This window comes from Hydractinia symbiolongicarpus, chromosome 4 (assembly GCF_029227915.1).
Source record: "Hydractinia symbiolongicarpus strain clone_291-10 chromosome 4, HSymV2.1, whole genome shotgun sequence".
In the NCBI taxonomy this organism is placed as follows: Eukaryota; Metazoa; Cnidaria; class Hydrozoa; order Anthoathecata; family Hydractiniidae; genus Hydractinia; species Hydractinia symbiolongicarpus.
Window position 1 is genome coordinate 782456 of NC_079878.1, and position 19900 is coordinate 802355.

The 19900-nt window shown below is 33.8% G+C and overlaps 4 protein-coding genes across 7 annotated transcripts in view; 1 reads left to right on the forward strand and 3 right to left on the reverse strand.

Annotated features, from left to right (window-relative positions):
• The window catches only part of LOC130640752 (dystrobrevin beta-like), a 30164-nt gene extending 28297 nt beyond the window's left edge, over positions 1-1867 (forward strand). For all 4 annotated transcript variants that reach the window (XM_057447289.1, XM_057447286.1, XM_057447288.1 and 1 more), the window contains exon 21: positions 370-1867. In XM_057447289.1, coding sequence (XP_057303272.1) covers positions 370-488 — 119 coding nt within the window. In that variant the 3' untranslated portion in view covers positions 489-1867. The remainder of the gene's footprint in view (positions 1-369) is intronic.
• LOC130640705 (calmodulin-A-like) lies at positions 1849-4311 on the reverse strand. The gene is made up of 4 exons (XM_057447220.1): positions 4270-4311; positions 3918-4166; positions 3071-3227; positions 1849-2005 (listed from the first exon to the last, which is right to left on the reverse strand). The coding sequence occupies exons 1-4, from the start codon at positions 4309-4311 to the stop codon at positions 1977-1979; spliced, it is 477 nt and encodes a 158-aa protein (XP_057303203.1). The 3' UTR covers positions 1849-1976.
• Positions 4312-5291: 980 nt separating this feature from the next.
• On the reverse strand, positions 5292-12304 carry LOC130640754 (calmodulin-A-like). The gene is made up of 5 exons (XM_057447291.1): positions 11992-12304; positions 11448-11726; positions 10613-10879; positions 5822-5978; positions 5292-5451 (listed from the first exon to the last, which is right to left on the reverse strand). The coding sequence occupies exons 1-5, from the start codon at positions 11992-11994 to the stop codon at positions 5420-5422; spliced, it is 738 nt and encodes a 245-aa protein (XP_057303274.1). The 5' UTR covers positions 11995-12304; the 3' UTR covers positions 5292-5419.
• A 1685-nt stretch (positions 12305-13989) lies between these two features.
• On the reverse strand, positions 13990-15534 carry LOC130642422 (alpha-1A adrenergic receptor-like). Its single transcript, XM_057449512.1, has one exon. The coding sequence runs from the start codon at positions 15222-15224 to the stop codon at positions 14061-14063; it is 1164 nt and encodes a 387-aa protein (XP_057305495.1). The 5' UTR covers positions 15225-15534; the 3' UTR covers positions 13990-14060.
• Between the last annotated feature and the right edge of the window lie 4366 nt (positions 15535-19900).

The following is a 19900-nucleotide window of genomic DNA, read 5'->3' on the forward strand; positions in this document are numbered from 1 at the left end:
AATAATCACTGTTTATTGACTATGCAAGTGTCCTTGCCTTCGTCTTCGTCGTCATTGCTGACCAGAATTATTACGTCTTCGTCATTTTTTTTGCTTTTATTGTCGTTATCATTTTTGTTATTGTAATTACCGTCGTCATTGTCATGGTAAATGTCGTTGTTTTTTAATGTCGTTTTCGTTGTGCCGTTCCCTTTGTTGGTGTTGTCATATTATTGTCTTTGTTAGCTATTGTATTTACCAATAATATAAAGCTGCAAAATCCAAAGTTATTGTAACCTTGGCCGATGTTTTTGAGTCTTAGCTTTGTATTGGACAGTACAGCATGGAAAACTGTCCAATGTCAGTTATGTAATCTTTCTTTTCTGCTAGATGGAGGGAGAACAACAACATCGTCTCACGCCACGTCTTGCAATGATGATGCAAAACTAACCGATATCCGTCCTGTGAATAGCACTCAAATTAACAACACCGAAGTTCGCGTATACTAGATCACTTGGTTGTGTTTTTTGTTCGTCAACTTGGTCTCAAGGATGTGTACACTGTATTGACTTTAATGTCACCGACACTCGCATAATTGTATATTCTGGTAAACACAATATGTCGAAGCAAAGCTGATGATGGTACACTTCTAAAACGAATGTTTTCTCAACAAGTTTTTAATCTGGTATCTGGAGAGAAATGACAACATGATAGAACATGTTATTCTATGATATATCAATGAAATCTGGTATGTTATTCCACGTTAGCAACTGCACCAAAATCATGTTATAGCGCGTTCAACCACGGTCTTATTAGGATATATTGATAGCTACGTTAAGCGAATTAATTTTCGCGCGGATTTATATCCACGAATTCTGCGTATTTAGCACGCTTATTCGCGCCGTTTACGTTTGCTAAATAACGGCGCGAAACAACCGTTTGACGGGAATTTATTCTCTTATTTAATTTATATTATTTAATTTCAGTTTTGTTTATTCTTATTTTAACTTTTTTTACATTTGTTTTTCTCATTGTTTGAAAACTAATAGTTGTTAATGTAATAGTTCTGGGGTATAATAAGTTTAGAGTTTTTAAGTTGAACTTGAATTCTTGCCCTGGATTTGCGGGGACTTAATTTCGCGGATAAGGTCATGATAGCAATTTTTGAAGAAAGTAAAATAAGTTGTCTAAAGGGTTTGAGCCGAATGGAACTATCTCGTCAACCCTTGTTACACCGGTCAATTCTACACCGAACCGAGACAAAATGTAGTTTTGCATTTTAGTTCAAAGCTCTTTCAACACAACTATAACGTCAGGTAGAATAAACACAATTAGATAAAAAACGAAATTAAATTCTAATTGATTTCAAAAAAAGTTATCTTTTCATCTTCAGTACTCGGTTAATTAATTAAGCCTACAAAAAAGGAAGCCTCTCACTCAACTATACGCAGGGACAAATTTTCGCGGATGGCCTGTTTCAAAATTTTCAAAGTGACATATTTTCGCGGATAGTACCCAAATCCGCGAAATGCGCGAAATTTAATCTCCGCAAAAATTTATCCCATTAAAGTAATCTCGCACAAAAAAACCCTTTTATACAATGTAGGTACGATTTGTGCGAGTTTTGGGAAATCAAGAGCGAGATTTTTTATTACTTTTTTTATTAATTTTTAGAACAAGAGTGAAACTTCTTCTTTTTTTAATGTTTCTTATTTAAATATTGTAAAAAAATAACTCCATAATTTGTTTCACATGTACAATAAAAGTATTCGTATTTATATATCTATTGTTATTATTTTTATTCGTTATTATTATTGTTATTGTTTCTTCACATCATGTAATATTTGCTAACAGTTTTTTTAGTAAAAAATCAACTCATCACACTATATGATTTTTGTTGTTCTTCTTGATAAAGATTGATTTCAATTTCTCTTCTCATGACAACAATAAAAATGGCGCGAAACTCGAGTTGTGTTGAACACTCGTTATCCATCTATCTATGATTGTTTCATTTTGTGAATAAATTCTAAAATATAAAAAATACGACATAAGGTTAATGCAAAAAGTGGATTAACTTATATCTTATCATTTTATGTTTTTTTGTTTTTTCTCTGATTGATGTACGTTAGATGTTTTTTCAACAAAAAACACACGAGCTGGGTTGAATGCAGAGTTTGACCACGCTTCCTTATTGTTCTTAAAGCCCTTGAAAGTGAAAGAAAATCTCCGTTAAAACTACTTAACGCTAAAAGAATTGAAAATTTTGCTGCACCTAATTTTTTTACTTTATCATAAGTAAGTATAACAGGAAATCTAACGTCCTTGGGATTCTATTCAAACGACTGGCTCTTTTTCCCCTCCGACTGTTACTATGTTCATTACGACCAGAGATATGTATAACATTGCTCTGACTTGATTTCTGCCCACGCCCATTTGCGGTCAGTAGATGCCACCAAATGGGCTGACAACATTACATTTAAAGTGCGCCGGAGGGAGGAATCCAACCTGAAACCTTACGAGTACAAGCTGAATGCGCTACCACTACACCATCACTGCTTTGAATGTCAAAGTTAAGAAGTTATGGATTACACATCAACTGTGAAGTTAAAATAATACTTTCTTGTTGACTCTTAATCCTATATATATATTTTCAGTCATGACCAAAATTCGTAGAAAAATTAATTTATAAGTCAAAGGCATATTTGAAAGTCTGCGAAGCAGTTACCATTTTGAAGGTCCATTTTTGACCTTTATTATTTTTCAAATGCCTTGATGTTCACACTAGGTCTAATTAATAAAAATTAAAAATTTAAACCTCGCGAAAAATTATGGAGTGACGAAAAATTAAGGCCGACAAATTGACTTATTGTGCCAAAAACTCTTACCCTTATCCACTTTTAAGTAAATAGAAAACCGAGTCTTTTTATCTTATCATTAAAAATGTTTTTTTTTAAACTCGCCGATGAAGATAAGGCTCTTGGTATATCCCCAAGCCCAAATTTCTACCAAAAAATATTCTCCGACTTGAAATTTGGACTGATAAGGTAGTAATGGTCTTTTAAAAAACAGGAAGACCCGAAACAGAACGTACTTTGATATTCGATTACTCCTTTCTTTTCAGGATCAGCATCTTTAAGCATTTCATCAATTTCTTCTTTTTGAAATTGGTCATTTATTGCAAGAAGAATATTACGAAATTCTGTTGTCTTGATAGTTCCATTGCCTTCAGTATCGAACATGCGAAAAGCCTACAACGAATTAGGCGCAAGTTCAATATTTTTTTATTCACATCTGAAATCAGGGACTTCTGATTAAAAGTATTATCGAATGCCGCTACCTCGTTCCCAGGACTTTGTTTTGCATTGACGCTGTTTGATAGATCTGAGGTTCAGATATTCCCATCAGATTATCGCAGCGCCAGAAAATACAAAAAGCCTAGGAACGAGGGTGCAAATGACCTTTTGGAAATGTCTTGCATTTGGTAATATGGCAAAAACCATATGCTTGTGCAAAAAGTGATTTCACGACAACTAATATTCCTCTATTGATATTTTTGGTTTTTGAAAAAAATATATTTGTAAAAAAAAGTCGGGTAAGTGGCACCTTTACCAGTTAAAAATAGTAAACAATATGGCGCCTAAAAAGGTTTTGAAGGAAGTGCAAATGTATACATGTTTTTTGGTGATAAGAACATACCATATATAGGAACACGAGACTTTGGACATATATTTGTACATTTTTTTTATGGTACTCATTTTGCCATGTTTGTAGGCTTTAAAATGCAATTTGTAGTTCTTAGCCTTTGCCAAAATTTTTACAATAAAAAAAATTGTTTAAATCAGGAACAGAGTTACGCGCAATCAGTAAGAAAAGAGTGATACTAATTTTTTGGGCTTATCTTGAAAGTTGTGGGTTGAATTATCATTTACTTAATATACCTGTAACATTTCCGAATTGTCATCTACATTTTTGATTCTTTTGTAGAGCAACTTCAAAAAATCCGGAAAATCCAGCGATCCCGGTTTTTCAGTAAACATGTCTTGTATTTCGCTTTGTGTTGGTCGAATGCCACATAAGCTCATAGCTTGTATAGCCTCTTCTAGTGTGATGTGCCCATCGGAGTCACTGTCGACGTTATTAAATGCTCCCCGAAAGGATTGCTCATCTTGACTTGAAAATAACCTGGACTAAAATACATCGTGTCAATCAAGAAAAGAAAATAATCGAGGTGTTTTGGTGTTTGGTTCATAAAAATAAACAAGTTGTTTTTTGGTCCTTTCTTTTAGATACCAAGAAATTAAAGAAACCGGATTTGATTTTGTGTAGGAACATACTTAGTTTAAAAAAAGCAAATCTCGTTTTCTAAGCAATGAATATTTTAACACCAGCCTATTAACGGGTCCTGGAGACAAGGTTGTGATAGTAGCAATTCAAATAAAATTTCCAACTTTTAAAACACCAGCACAATATTAAAATAACGTTAATATGAGGTGTACATTTGGGTGTAACCACGACCAAAGGTATAAGAACTGAGTTGATGTAAAAAAAAGTAGGTATCATTCAAAAATCTTTAGTGTTCTTACATGTTAAAATGAGTGTCATGCAGCATAAAAAAGTAGGGAGAGATACTAGTTCAATAAAAACGAATCAACAACCTCGTTCCCAGGACCTGAAAACAAAGACTGAGAATCTTGATAATAAAGTTATGATAATCTTTTTAAACTTTGAGAATAAGAAATTTATAAACATCGTTATATCATTTAAAACAATGCATTTATGTGTTTTAAGATTCGATCGAAGCTTGAAGAATGTTTTTTTATTTTTTTTAAATTAGGAGGGGAGAGGTAACGAAGTTATTATCGCATGCCATCTGCTCCCCCCCCGCCCCCGCCCCCCCCTTCTTTTTCAAAAAAGGAGAAATGCTAGACACCAGAAAAGGGTATATATCTCCAAAATTTTCTTTTGTATTTTCTTTTAACTTTTTTGTTTTTTTAGAATGCGTTTTGTAGCTTTGGTACCTTGATTACATAACCGTCATAACTATATTACAGCTAAAAGGATAGATAAACAGATAGGGAAACTGTTTATATATCCTCCATACATAAAAAGGATGGATATGTGGATGAACATTAGATTTTAGGTATCTTTATGAAACTTGATCTAAGAAAAAATATTTTGCTTACCATCGTGGTGAAACTCACTTTCGTATATGCCCAGCTTGACTACTGCGTCTGGCACCGTTTGAAATATTTTACGCGCAATTGCCGCATAGTGGTTTCGGTAAAATTAGTAAAATACAGAACGACAATAAAAAAGTTAAAATTACTGATATTTCTTTTAAGCGTAACAATTTACATATAAATACAATGTGTTGAAATTAGTTTGCGCGCCAACCCTATGTACATCTTCGTTACCAGGAAAAGCTCCTCATTGTTAAGTTTCACTTCGGCCAGGATATCATTTTTACGAATTCTACAAAAAAAGAAAGAAAATATCACTCAACTTCTATTCAAGGACAATTATTTTGCGAAAGCTGGGCACAAAGTAATATCTTTTGTTCATTTTCCTTTTTATTCACCAACCTCGTTCCCGTTGTATTTTTTGTAAAGTGCCAATAATAGACTTATTTGCTGACATCCCGTATGCTCTACCTACTAAGCTCACATAACATTGGTTTTACTTCATATCTATAGGGAAACCTTCTCCCTAGGGCTCCCTAGAAAAAGCCTGGAAACGGGGTTTTAAAAACATGTTTCTGTAACGTAAGAATAAGGATTGGAGAGCAGTTAGTAAAAGCTGTTACCAAGGAAACAACATGTAAATAAGTAGCAACTAAAATAACCTGAATAATCAATTCTTCCATCACCATCAACATCGGCTTCTTTCACCATCTCAGCGATTTCCTCTTCTGTAAGATCTTCTCCTAGCTTTAACATGGCTTCCTTTACTTCAACACCAGTAATCGAACCATCACCATCTTTGTCAAAAAATTGAAATGTCTATAACGCAAAAATAAATTGAAAAAGAAAAGTTTATCCCCTGTCAAGAAAGCTGTAAAATAAAGCGAAGAATCAGCAAAAAAGGGTTACTGATTTTCAATTGTTTCTCATACTCAGAATTGTAGTCATTATAATCAATGCCAGCAACACAGTGCCGGGAGTGCCGAAACACGAGATGGCGGACCAAATTTTTTGTTAGTAACACAGTAGTAACTTTGAATATCTCCGAAAATAAAGAAATTTTTTTGGAAATAATAAAAATAATAGCAGATTATAATAGCAGATTATAACATGCCTGCTATTCCAAATAATAGCAGGCATGTTTTGTTGCATGAAGGAAAGTTTTCAGAACTTTAATTGAAGGCCTTTGTATTCATGATTCAGCTCACCTTTACCCGCGCAAATAAAGTAAAAAGTTAGAAACTTTTGGTTTTTATCTCCAACAAGCGTTAGTTTTAATTTCGCTTGTATATATTAAGTAATATCTTTTGTAATGAGCTAGAGCAACGCGAATAGAAAACGGCTTGACAAAGCATGAAAGTATAGAAGCGGAGAACACTCGCTTTTCTACTGGAGGACCCTTTAGGTCGAAATCTACAACATCGATTTTAGTACAGATTTTTTTCGGTAGAACAAAGAGAAACGATAGAAGATTGAGACTGTCTACCCCAGATTTTTTGTACTTGAATGGCTTTCATAGTATGGGAAATATTGTTGAAATGTAATGTCTATTATTATTATTATTATTATTTATTATTTACCCAGGATAGCCTCTTCAGTTCTTATTGGTACTGCTATCAACGAGGGTCCTGCGAAGGGGGTCCTAGCGCATTTAAAGCTCCCATTTGAGCTACGAAAGTCGCGGAAGCACAGCAATCGCTCAACTAGACAACCGCCTAAGGTATCAATCCTATTCTCATGCTGAGCGCTAAGCAGAAAGGATAGATTCACACTTTTATAGTCTCTGGCATGACTCGTCCGGGGTTTGCACCCAAGACCTCCGGCACTAGAAGCAAACGCTCTACCACAAAACTACCAGTCGTGTCCAAATTACAGCTCTAATACCATTTATAGAAGAAGTAAGCGAACGTCTTGTTTTTTTCACGCTACACGTTTCCTGGTAGAATGAAATGTCAAAAGAGGTACTAAACACCACTCACAGGACAATCTTCTTCAACTTAGACTGTGATAAGTTTCATAAATGCCCATCCTCATTTCTTTCTCTCTCTTCTCCGAACGTCTGTACCACGATAAAAGCAGCAATGAGCGGAAAGAAGTTACTGACAGACAAAAATATTCTCTTTCCACATTTTTCTTTAATTACGAAATTTATTTTCACGAATTTTAAAAAAATATGGTTTCTCGCAAAAGTAGTCCACACAATTAGTGTTATAAAATACATTTTCGTTCCCAGGGTTTGTTGCCTGATGTCAAAGACGCTATCGCTTACTTGACGGCTAACCTCGACGTCAACAAGGTGAGAACCCCTGGAGACGAGGTTTGGTTATAAATATTGTCGAAATTGCCTCTAGTGTTGTTAACAAATTGTCATTCAGCATTCCTTTGAAAACCATGTGCAATGCGCATTTCACTGGATTTTAACTGGATTCACTCTATTTTACCAAAAAAACATTACGTAATCCCTCAGCGCGCCGTTTGTTTATATGTAAAAAAATGTGATTTTTATACTAAGCAAGACTACTTTGGAGAAGTTGCGTTGTTTTTCTCTCCCTGTGGAAGAAATGGTTATTTTTCATTCCTGTTAATACGATGGCCCAAGAGGGTCAATATACTTAACACTACGCACTTTTTACCAAAAACTGCGCACTTTGTCCTTCTTCTGTGCACTTCTTGTCCAACATTGCGCACTTATTGCACGACACTGCACATTTCTTGTCAAACACTGCACTTCTCAAAAGTAGAGGAATGCATGATTCCAAAGATTTTCCTTTTGCCGAACATTCTATGCAATATTTACCAATGTCGTCCCCATGCCTTTCTTCATAAACAGTAAAAAAAGAAAAGACTTCAAAATTGGTTTTAAAGGTCAGTAGGTCAATATTATTCAATATGGCTGTCGCTGCTAAAGACGGACATAATGCCTTGATCTCAAAGTATTTCAATTAAGAATGCAAAAATTTGGAGATTGTTGGCTATCTTAACCTAAGGCGTCTTATCGTTAAGAGTTTATCTACGGTTAAAAGACAGTTGGGAGCACTTGGTCTTCGTCGCAACGTACCAATGGGACACGACAGGAGAGATAAGGACTCAATAATTTAGAAGTTTTATTTATATGTATTTAACACATATTGGAGTCCTTAGTAGAAAAAGGAAAGGAGAAGACGTAAAACAGTCGCGACAGGCTGCACTCATTTTTTTCTTTGTAGAAGAAAGATGTAGAGTGTTTTGAGACAGATAGAGATGCTAACCACGAGAAAGAATTGAATTGAATTGAAAGGAAAAGCGTATTCTGTTCCAGGTCCAAACTTGACAAGCTGAAGCTATACATTGTCTGTATACATGGATCCATCGATAGGTTTTCCCTGAAAGATAATAAGCTGCATGTTGGACCCCCCAACAAGAAAAAAAGTGTTTTTTTTAAATACAGTAATGGAACTGAAAGCCATTCTAACTAGAACCCATTCCGATGAAAGGACAGAAGTCAGCTTAATCGAAGTTTTGCATGTCATGTTGTGTTTTTATAGACCATTCTACAGACGAAATTTTAGTTTTGTGATTGGTTCTGCACCAGCCAATCAACGAATAGAAAGCCTGTGGTCTCACTTTAACCTGTTGACGGAGGTTAAGAATATTAAAGATACTGTTTCAATACAAATAGACACAAATAACTGTAAATAAATCGACTTGTAAAGTCAAACACATTATATTCTTTGCCAGAGCTATATAATTGTGACTGCCCATCATCGATATGGATAAAATTAAAAAATTTATGGATCCCTTGTTAGTTTAATACCCTGACATCTTTACAAAATAGTTTGCTAAATTTGTTAGTTTACTCCTCTTTGATGTTACAACCTTTTAAGACGTAGTTAAAGAAGTAAGCTGAAAAGTTACACTTTGGAAAAGCATCCCCAGATTAGCTGAGGTACAGCAACAAAGGAGTATCTTTTTTTATCAGTTCTCTAAACAAGTAACTACATACTTAGGTTTCGCATATATGTTTTTACAGAGAACTATAACTTAAGTACCAGATACACAAAATGCATAAAAAATACAGACCATGCACCAATATCAGACCAATATTTGATTTGCCAAAAACTTTACTGAGAATTGTTTTAAAAAAGACAAGAAATGTCAAAAAATATTCAAGAAGTGTGCTCTGTCGTGTTAAAAATGCGCACTGTTGTGTAGAAGTGCGCATTGCCGTGTTAAAGGTGCGCACAGTCGCGTAGAAGTGCGCACTGTCGTGTTAAAAGTGCGCACTGCCGTGTTAAAAGTGCGCACTGCCGTGTTAAAGGCGCGCACTGCCGTATTAAAAGTGCGCACTGTCGTGTTAAAAGTGCGCATTGTCGTGTTAAAAGTGCGCACTGCCGTGTTAAAAGTGCACACTGCCGTGTTAAAAGTGTGCACTGTCGTGTTAAAAGAGCACACTGTGGTGTTGGGAATGCGCAGTGTTGGAAAAGAAGTATGCAGTATCATTTAAGGAGTGCGCAGTTTTATAATATTAACCCTTCTGGACTATTGTGTGTTAAATACAGAAAAGGAAAATATGGCGCAAGCGCTGATAAATGAATCAGCATTTTTTAAGTATGATCGTTTCAATGTACTGTAATTAGGTTTGCTTTCTCAACTTGCTTCATGCCTTATTGTTGACCTTTTACAAACATATTACTTATCTACTGCGATGTTAATTATTGTATTAATATATGTTAATCTCACTCATTACCACTCTAAGCCTGTTTTGCTCCGACAAAGCGGATGCAAGAGCTCTACGCATGCGCATATTAGACATTTTATTAACATTACTCAACACAGAAGGAGCATTTTAGAAATTTGACGTTTTCTTTCTGTACTTCTGTCAAACAAATCAAATAAAGCCAATATAGCGGATATATTCTTTTGATAAACAATGACGCAAAAAATAATAGTTTTAAATCCCTCTGAGCTCAAATAAGACACAACTTGCCAAATAGTAGTAACTCGCCAAATAGTAGTAACTCGCCAAATAGTAGTAACTCGCCAAAGAAAAGGTTGAAATCTTTTTTGAAGATCTCACGTTAAATATTTACATCTCTCTCGCCACACTTCCCTGCCATACGTTTTTAGGAGATGTTTTTTTACTGGTATTAAAAATGTTAATAAATAATGATATATTTTTATATATTTTTTCTAGTGTAAGATCGATAACAGGAAACAGACTGGCAGTTTCGATACTTCAAGGTCATTGATTGCATCTCTGACCAAGACATGAAACTGATGATAACATTTTATTTTTCCCTATCACAAGATTATGTTTCATATTTAATTAAAAAATTGTAGTTCCTGCACTTTCATGGTGAAATGATTAAAACCGCACTTCAACTTAAAATTGCATAAGCTTCTGGATTTTAAATAACATTTGAAATTCCCAGTCATAATACATTATGTTGATCAAAAAGAGAAAGAAATCATACCTGTAAAATTTCATTTTTTAAATCCTTTTGATCCACTTTCCTGGTCATCATGGCCAAAAAGGCTGGAAACTCAATTGTATTACCATTCGTTGTATCAAGATCCTCCAACATGACTTTGATGTCATTTTCATTAACATCCTGACCCATGCTACTTAAAACTGTTTTCAATTCAGTTATTGTGATTGTACCATCGCCATCCTGGTCAAACTTATTAAATGCTTCTCTTATTTCTTCGATCTGTTCTTCAGACAGATTCGTGTGACAACTCTAAAATCAAGATAGGAACTTGATAAATTCAAAACTCATCTATAAAGGCTGAAATTGGTTCTTGTAGTTGTGGCAGACGAATGTTACACAAGAAGTTCAAAGTTTAAAAAATTTTTGGGGCTAAGCAATAAAGTAGGGCGGAAGTGCAACAAAGCAAGCAGAAGAACATGACGCTCCTGCACAAATCAATTTATTTGACTTTATTTCAACTTATCAACAAGGCAAAACACCCGGGTTGCGAAAACAGGTTTTGGGGACTCAAACTTTTTTAAGAAAGGGAGGGGACTTTAGTAGCTTTTTGGAGTGCTACCATGGTTAACCCTTAGGGGGTAAACATTTAGTAGACTGTTTAGATTATCTAAAAACAATAAAAGTTATAAAATTGCATTTTTGGTTTTAGTGTTTATTAAAGAAAAGATGTAATGTTGGTTTTTTCGTTTTAGAAAATGTCTCTTCGCTCCATCCCTAGGTAGCAACGAGTCTAGAATATTTTAAAGTATAGGTATCATTACTGTTTTATTTTGTGTTACTTATTAATTATAAGGAAATAATTTATTTTGGAATTTACCCTTTTCCTTTTCGGTTTTTCTTTTTTATGTTTCTTACACGTGTCTATCGTCTTTTGTAAGGTGTTTAAATAATCAGAGAATGAAACACCACCATTCTTTTGTTCGCGTTCAACTTCTTGAAGTATTTTGCGAAGTTCTGATTCCGTAGGTTTTGGTTCCAAGCAGCGTAAACAAAGCTCTAAGTTTTTCATCGTAATGTGTCCCTTTCCACTAGCGTCGAATAGAAGAAAAGCAGCTCTGAATTCTTCAATATCATCTTGATGGAAATTAAAGTATGCCTAAAGGTGAGGAGATGATCCGTTTTTTAAGGGTAAAATTACCCAGAACAACAACACTAGTGAAAATAAAAACAACGTCAACAACAATAACAATACAAGGACAATGAAAACAACATAACAACAGCGGCAGCACAACAAGACAACATCATCAACAACAACAACAAGAACGACAAAGACAACAACAGCAGCGGCTGCACAACAACACAACAGAAAAAAAATAACATAACAACAATAACGTTAATAAACAACACGTCAACAGACCTACCATATTCACATCGAAAGACGAACCCTCTGATCTCTGATATCAATATGTCAAATCTCCTACTTTTTCAGTGTCAGACGTCGTAAGATACAATATAATGAAACTTTTACTAGAAGCGGATTTTAAACACACTCTTCTTTGAAGTCAAGAAGCTCAATTGCTCTTCACTCCATGTCGCTATATAGTTTACAATTCAAGTCGATCTTTACTCAATCACAACTTCATTTATGGTATCACATAAGCAGATTTAAAGAGAACAAAGATTGATTTCCATATCTTGACTGCATGTAAAGTATAATTACTTAATTCCTGTGAGATTATGAACCATACATGGCGTATGGACGCTACGTAACAGTACGGTGGACCTTTATAATGGAAATATAATCTTAATTTTCTTGTCAACTAAGTTATTATTAATTTGAATGATTTCTTAAAGAAAGACAAATTAGAGATTAAAGTTACGATAGTTTTTAATAATTCGATTAAAAATGAGGGAAAGTGATAAAAAACTAACTCTCCAGTATGAAGAAAGTAAAGAGATTTACTTTTATTTTTTTGATGGTAAAGTTAAAACCTTTAAATGCCAATCGAGGACTTTTAGGAGGATGGATCGGATAAACATATTATTAATATATCGGATAAGATTACAAAATATAATTGGTACTATATTCTTTTTTGATAGCATGCTGAGATTTTCAGACAGTTTGAATATTGCCAATTAATTATATTAATATTATTTGACTTAAAATACAGGCACGGAGGAGGGTGTTTTTTTTAAAAAAAGGTCACAAGAAACAGGAACGTAGAGTGTATATTCTGAATCCTTAGGCATATAATTAACGTTAATTGTAGGAAACGTCAACTAGATTAAGTTTGATCTTTTAATTTCAGCTAGTTCTTTTTTGGTATCTATAAATCTAGTTCCTACTGATTTTTACGATGAACCTGAGGTATAAGTTCTCGTTTTCATTTTGACAGTTCTCGTTTTCATTTTGACAGTTCTCGTTTTTATATTTATAGTTCTCGTTTTCATTTTTATAGTTCTCGTTTATTTGACTGTTCTCGTTTTTATATTTATAGTTCTCGTTTTTATTTTTATAGTTCTCGTTTATATGACTGTTCTCGTTTCTATTTATACAGTTCTCGTTTCTATTTAGACAGTTCTCGTTTCTATTTAGAGAGTTCTCGTTTTATTAACAGTTGTCGTCCATATTTAGACAGTTTACTTTTTATTAAAAGTCTTTGTTTATATTCACCCAGTTCTCGTTAACAGGTCTCGTTCATATTTTGAAAGTTTTCGTTTTTGACAGGACTCATTCTCTTGGCAGTTCGCGCGTTTATTTGCCTCGTTTTTTGCAGGTTTTGTTTTTATTCAGATAGTTCTCGTTAATATTTTGCCATACTTCCTTTTTATTTTATCAGGCCTCGTTTTCATTTTGAGTGTTCTCATTTATATTTTGACATTTTTTTTAATAGTTCTTTTTTGTATTTGGCAGTTTTCGTTTTCTTGCAAGCTCTCGTTCCTCGTTTTTTTTTTTTTTTTTTTTTTTTGCGGTCCTTGTTTTTATTAATTTTAACAGTTGGCGTATGAAGATATATAAAGTACCATGCTGTAAATCAAAAATCATTGAACATCTATGTGTTTATTAAACTTCGCAACCTCACACCAGAACCCATCAAGTTATTGGAATTTCATCTTGATGTGCATAAGTTGATAGACCCTGGTGACGAGTTTTCACATTTCGCGCGCTTTCTTTAATGTAATTTTTACCTAAGAGGCTACCCTAGTTAGCGCTAAGGGTCTCAAGTTTGCCTTCTGAATAAAAAAAAAATTATATTTTTTTAATGTAAAGAGAGAACTGAATTTTTGCCACAACTTACACCCTATCTGGTTTCTAACTGATTGAAATACGCAACTTCAATATCAAACATACTTTAACTCTGTCCTCATTCGACCTTGTTTAGTAAATAGAGAAACGAAAAGGAAAGAATCAATAAAAGTTAAGTTGGGTATGTATATCATGTACAATAATAATTTCCAGACAGTTAAAATAAGATTAAAATATTTTTTCTCAAATAAATGTTTCAGATTCGGCATATGTACTTGCTCGCTGACTGCTTGTGTTAGTATGTGACACAAACAAGGATTTGTGAAGGGTAAGTGAGGCATTCCAGCTGCTTCGATTGTTTTTGTTCACCGCTAACTTTATACAAACGTCTCGAATAAATCTCAAAAATTCCGTACGCAATGCTTTGTTTTTCAATCCATACAAGAGAGGATTCGTCGCGATGGATAAGTAATTTATCGCATTCCCAGTCCAGGTTAGTTCTCTAGGATGGCAAATATTGCAAAGAAAATTGGTAGTGACCAAAATAATAAATGTCAACCAACAAAAGGAAAACGTCCCGACAAGCATCATCACTGTTTTGGTTGCTTTAATATCAGCAAGAAAGAAGATCAATGAAGGATACTGTTGTGATGTTTGGGTTTGATTTCGAATTGCAATTTCATGTTTACTTGCAACTTTGAATAACAATATATTCAGTACGATGATACATAGCAAAGGAGGTAAAAAATTTGCACAGAGTTGATATACAATATAATTGGACGTTATCCGCATCCAGCAAAAACCTTGCTGTGCATAAACAACATCGGTACCATCAAAAATAGGAAATATGCCAACCGAAATGGTATAGCACCAAACGAAAGATACAAGAATAACTGTATTGATTCTTGAGAATATTCTACTTTTTTGATAAGGCCATTTGATGGTGACAAAACGTTCTATTGTCAACAACAGCAAATTGTAAACGGATAATGGCAACCAAAACATCAAGGTAACTTCTTTAATACCACAATACAATTGCCCGTGAGGATAATGTCCAAGTAAAATGAATTCCGCATCAGACGAAACAACCACAACTGTCACGAGAAGATCTGATATTGCTAGATTGACGATCAATGCGTTTGCTGTTGTATGTAGCTTTCTTCTGCAGACTATGGTGGTTATCAACAGGACGTTGGTTATTGTACCAACTATGATTAAAATTATAAAGTATATTGATATTGTTAATGCAAAAGTTTTGTTCAAATCGTGTCCTACTTTAGTTAAGTTCAAAGAATTCGTTGTGGAAATTGTTGGTGATGAGGAGGATGAAAAGTAGGATGAGGATGAGGATGATGATGATGATGATGATGATGATGACAGCGATGGCAACACTGTTGTCATTGTCATTATGATAAATCCTGCAGCGCAAAAACATTTAGCTATTTTTTCTGTAATGCCTAAAAGATCTTTGAAAATAACTCCACATCAAAAACAACACAATTTTTCTTTCATAAATAGCTTCTTCCAACTTTAAAAATAAATACATGAGAATGATAATAGGTGCATTGCTTTCTCAGAGAATATAATGACTGGATTACATTTCTCTGTGATAAACAATCAAGTGTTAAGGAACGCTAACAGCTCGTGAAATTTAAACGACGTACGCAGGTGTTTGTATATAATTTCTTTGCTACAAAATCATTTATATTATCGCAAAAGTCTTTGCAACTATGCACTACATGTTAGGTTTTTGTTCCTTTTTTGTTTATATTTATCATATCATTTGTTTTTCATTTTCTTTTATATTTATTTCTTTGAAAAGACATTTTTATTAAAATTTGGAAGGCAAACAAGTCTGTTTAAATAATATGTTATCTACGTGATTATGATATTGTACTGTTGAAAATCCAAGCTGTTTTTATTCACTTTTCAGGAATGAGAGAGTGCACGTTAAATGCTCCTAAAAAATATCTTATTTGTCACTGTTCTCGCGCGTTTTTTTTTTGTTTTTTTATAAAGGATGCAAAAGTTGTTTTTTTTTTATATTACACGCACGAGATTTGTGCTAAATTTATTGCTTTTTGTGAAATTATTTATTGTGTTTTTATACGCATAAACTTGTTAATTTTTTTCAGCTTTAAAAAAATAATCCCGCCACTCTAATTTTCATGTTTCCGTTAATAACAAGTAAAACCTCGTTTTCATGTTAGTATGTATATTCCGGTTGTGTATTTTGCGGAATGGAAATGCATATTTTTAGTAACAAGTTTCCCAACTTGTAGCTAGCCACAAGTTTGGCAACCCAGAGAAGTAACGGATTGCTAGCCAACCATTCAGTAAAACTTAGAATTAAAAATAAACAGTGGCCTAAATAACACGATTGTATATTTATAGATGTTCCCGTATTAAGCACGAGTAGGCCTCACGCTCTACGTGGGAGTATCTGGATCTCCTTTTTTGCGTTTTTTTGTAAATACTTTTATATGTTCAGTTTGTCTTTGTTTATTGTGCGCTATATTTTATGAAGTTTTTGTCCCTTGGGTATAGCGTATTTGTCCTGTTTCGCGTACGTATAAATTTCTGATCGTCAGTGTGTAAAGTATCTGTGCCGTGTGTGTACACATAGATGGAATTTGGGAAATTTTGTGTTGTAGTAAGTATATGTTTTTCTCGCGTTTGATATTTATGTAAAATGTATTGTTCGGTATTATTTTTCGGCATTAGTTCTGTGTTATTTGTCTCTGTAACTTAGTTTTTGTTTGTCTGTAGTGTCGCGAATTGTGAAAGAAAAGTTAATGTTGCACTTTATGTCAGTAAAATCGCCCACCCTGTAGTCGCTACTACTAAGTTGCGGTAATAACCCATTTGGAAAACAATCAAAACTTAAAACGAGGTTACCGGAAAACTTTGTTTAAATGCAAGGTCAGTGTTATGTAGAAGAAATTATAAATATGAAATATTTGTAAAGTAGTTTTCTGGCGCTTTCGGTTATTTTTTGGTATCCAATATAATATATTTTGTCCTCAAAAACGTTCTTCTGCCATAGCTGTGTGTAAGTAAAAAATCAGCAACTCGTTTTGTATATAAGGACAGGTATCTGCACAACCTCGTTCTCATGATTTTTTTTCTTCATGACGAAGGTTTTTTATAAAGAAAAATCTGAGAACATGGTTGGCTCTTGCGGTCAAGAGTCTCGCTTTTAAATAAGCCTCGTTTTGTAGGAAGCGCCGTTTTTCTGGTAGCATGCGACATGAGTTACTGACTGGGGGTTGTTTTTGTTTTTGACAAAAATTTGGCAAAGTAAACAAAAAGCAAACTAAAAAAACGATGACGTTAAAACCACTTTGGTACTGTTCTAGGTTGATTGACCTAAATCGAAAATTTCTTGTTTTCCACACAATTTTGGTACACTTAACATAAAAATCATATGGTGACTATAAAATATTGTTTCCTATAACCTAAATTCCATTTTTAGGCTGAATACACCTTTCCCAAATTTTATAAATTAATAACTTCGTCTTTTGTATCTTTTCTGACTCCGGGACGGCGATATGAACATGGCCCTGGAGGAGGTTGGTCCTATATGAAACCTGATTGGTGCGGATATGTCAAATAATTATTGCGTCATACAAAACATTTTGGCGAGGCGGCGAGTCTATGACGAACAGGAGGAAGCTGTTTGTATTAAACTGGCGAATGAGCTGTATCAGTATCATTTTTTTTTTCAAAGTGTTAACATGGAAATATTTCAATAGCGGGGAAAGTTTAATAAAAGTAGAAAAGTAGCTAGCTAGCACACTATACCTAGCAAACTATCAAGATAAAACAAAAGAAAGGAACTCAACTTGTTTCAAAGTGACCAGAACTTCAGTAAAAAAATAAAGTTATTGGCCTGAAACTTGTTATGGTGTACTTTTAAACCAATCTGATAAAAGATAATTTTACACAAGGCATAAAACAATACACAGCCATTTAGAAAGGGAAAAGGTAGGAAGGCTTTCTTAAACTATTTCTTGCTAGGCCTTTTTTAACACGCTAAGTAGAAATATCAGAAAATCGAACTCAATCAAATTTTAAGTCACACTTTGATTGAGCGCTCAATCTGGCAATTGGTAAATCCAGGATGTACTGAAGAAAGTGGTAGATACTGAACAGCTCACCACTGTGATATATTATCTCAAAATATTTAATACTAATTACAAAACAGTGAACATAAAAAATAACAAAAAAGTCTAAACCGAGTATATAGTATATATAGCGTCCCATAACTTCAGTAAAAATTAAAATATCGACTTGAGATTTGGTATGATATGGTTGTAGATTGGTTTGATGATCATCATACTTTCTGAGTTTCAGAATTCAGCCCTTTTCAGAGACGCCGATAAGCCGTTTTCTACAGCATATCAATTTTGACCAAGATACAGGTTCAGAAAATTAGCTATTCCACACTCAGGAATAGCTCAGATAAGATTCAACCTAAAATTATGCCAGTAAACGAAAAATTTAGTTGCAAAGAATATCTTTTTGCTGATATATTTTTGTGATTGGATGCTCTTATGAGAATACTGAATTAATCATCACGGTTAGCTAGTTTGACAAGTATAACAATAAATAGATGTATATATCAATTAAAAATCGTTTTTTGAACAGCAGCAGAATTTTGATGAGCTCTAAAAAGTGTGACTTTTTCGGAACTAATTTTGGTCCAAAATCTACAAAATAATTTCCTTAAATATATAATTATTCCTCAAACATTTTATTTTTTTTACGGTATAGTAATACTTTGCTGTTGTTAAAGTCGTGTATCAATTTTTCCTAAACTATTAAAGCAGTGATGCATTGAATCGACAAAATAGATCACATTTGGACTTGTCGATTTCAATTTTTAAACCAGCATAATGCTTGTGATAATTGTTTTGATTATTTATGTTTTAAACAAAAAAGACTTTATTTTTCTATATCTGTGTGTGCAAAAAAAATGTGAACTTTTTGAGTAAAAAATAAAAAAAAACTGTAAAGCGTTTTAAAAATAAGTCATTAGGAATAGAAAAAGCAGACTTTATTAGTAATTAGTGGTTTTTGGAGGCACTTAACGAACATAAATATTTATAAAATTAGGTAATTTATTCTACCTTTTGCTAAAGAACGTAAAGATAAATATCATGTTTAGTATCGACCTCTTTAATTTAGTTTTGAAATAATTAGGAAATTCGGGAAAGGTCTATTAACTAAATCAGCTAAATATGATTATGAAATCAACCTCGATCCCAGGGCCTGTAGCATTTTTTGATATGTCATATCAAAATAACGCCACAGGAACTGGGGTCAAGGTTGATTATAAACTGTCAATTCCTTTCGAGCAAAATGGATAAATATATTATGATTATATCGGAAGTTTAAAATTCGTCTAATACCAGATCGGGGTGATTTAGAGTAACAGCCGTAAGAACTGATGCGGTATTTCTTGGACGAAGGAAAGGCTAAAACAGGGCGAAACAGGCAATATCTTGACAAAATAGCTGAAAGGCAAAATTTCGATTTGAAAATCGTTTTCATTTAAAAACTAGGTGGTAATAATGCCTGCTACCTCAGAAGAAATTGTAAAGTGTGTGTGGTTTGATCTTGAGAATTCTTGTTTCGCGTGGATTCTGAAGTAAAACGACAAAAAGACTTGTTTAAAGATTATTTATGGACATTCTTGACTTGTGGACCGACAAAAGGTGTACGGCAGCACTATTTCGACCTGTAAAACACCAAATACCTAAGACCTTATGACGAGTCCACTTTGGTGGGTACACTGTTAATGCAGCTTTCTGACTGCTTGTGCAACAATACGTTTCGCATTTAAAACTGTAATTTATTGTCTTGAGAGGCGGGAAAGTGGCATCTAGCAATTTTAGCGGTAAACATGGAAGAAGATGCAGCTATGGGCGTTGCTACGCAGTTTTTTTTACGTTTTGTTGCACATTATAAACCGAAATTTATAATTAGCGCTACTTACTACCGTATTCTAAGATGAATTTGTCGTCTGAAAATAGGTAAAAGAAATTTTTTGAAATTTAGACTTTTTTTCTAGGGGAACA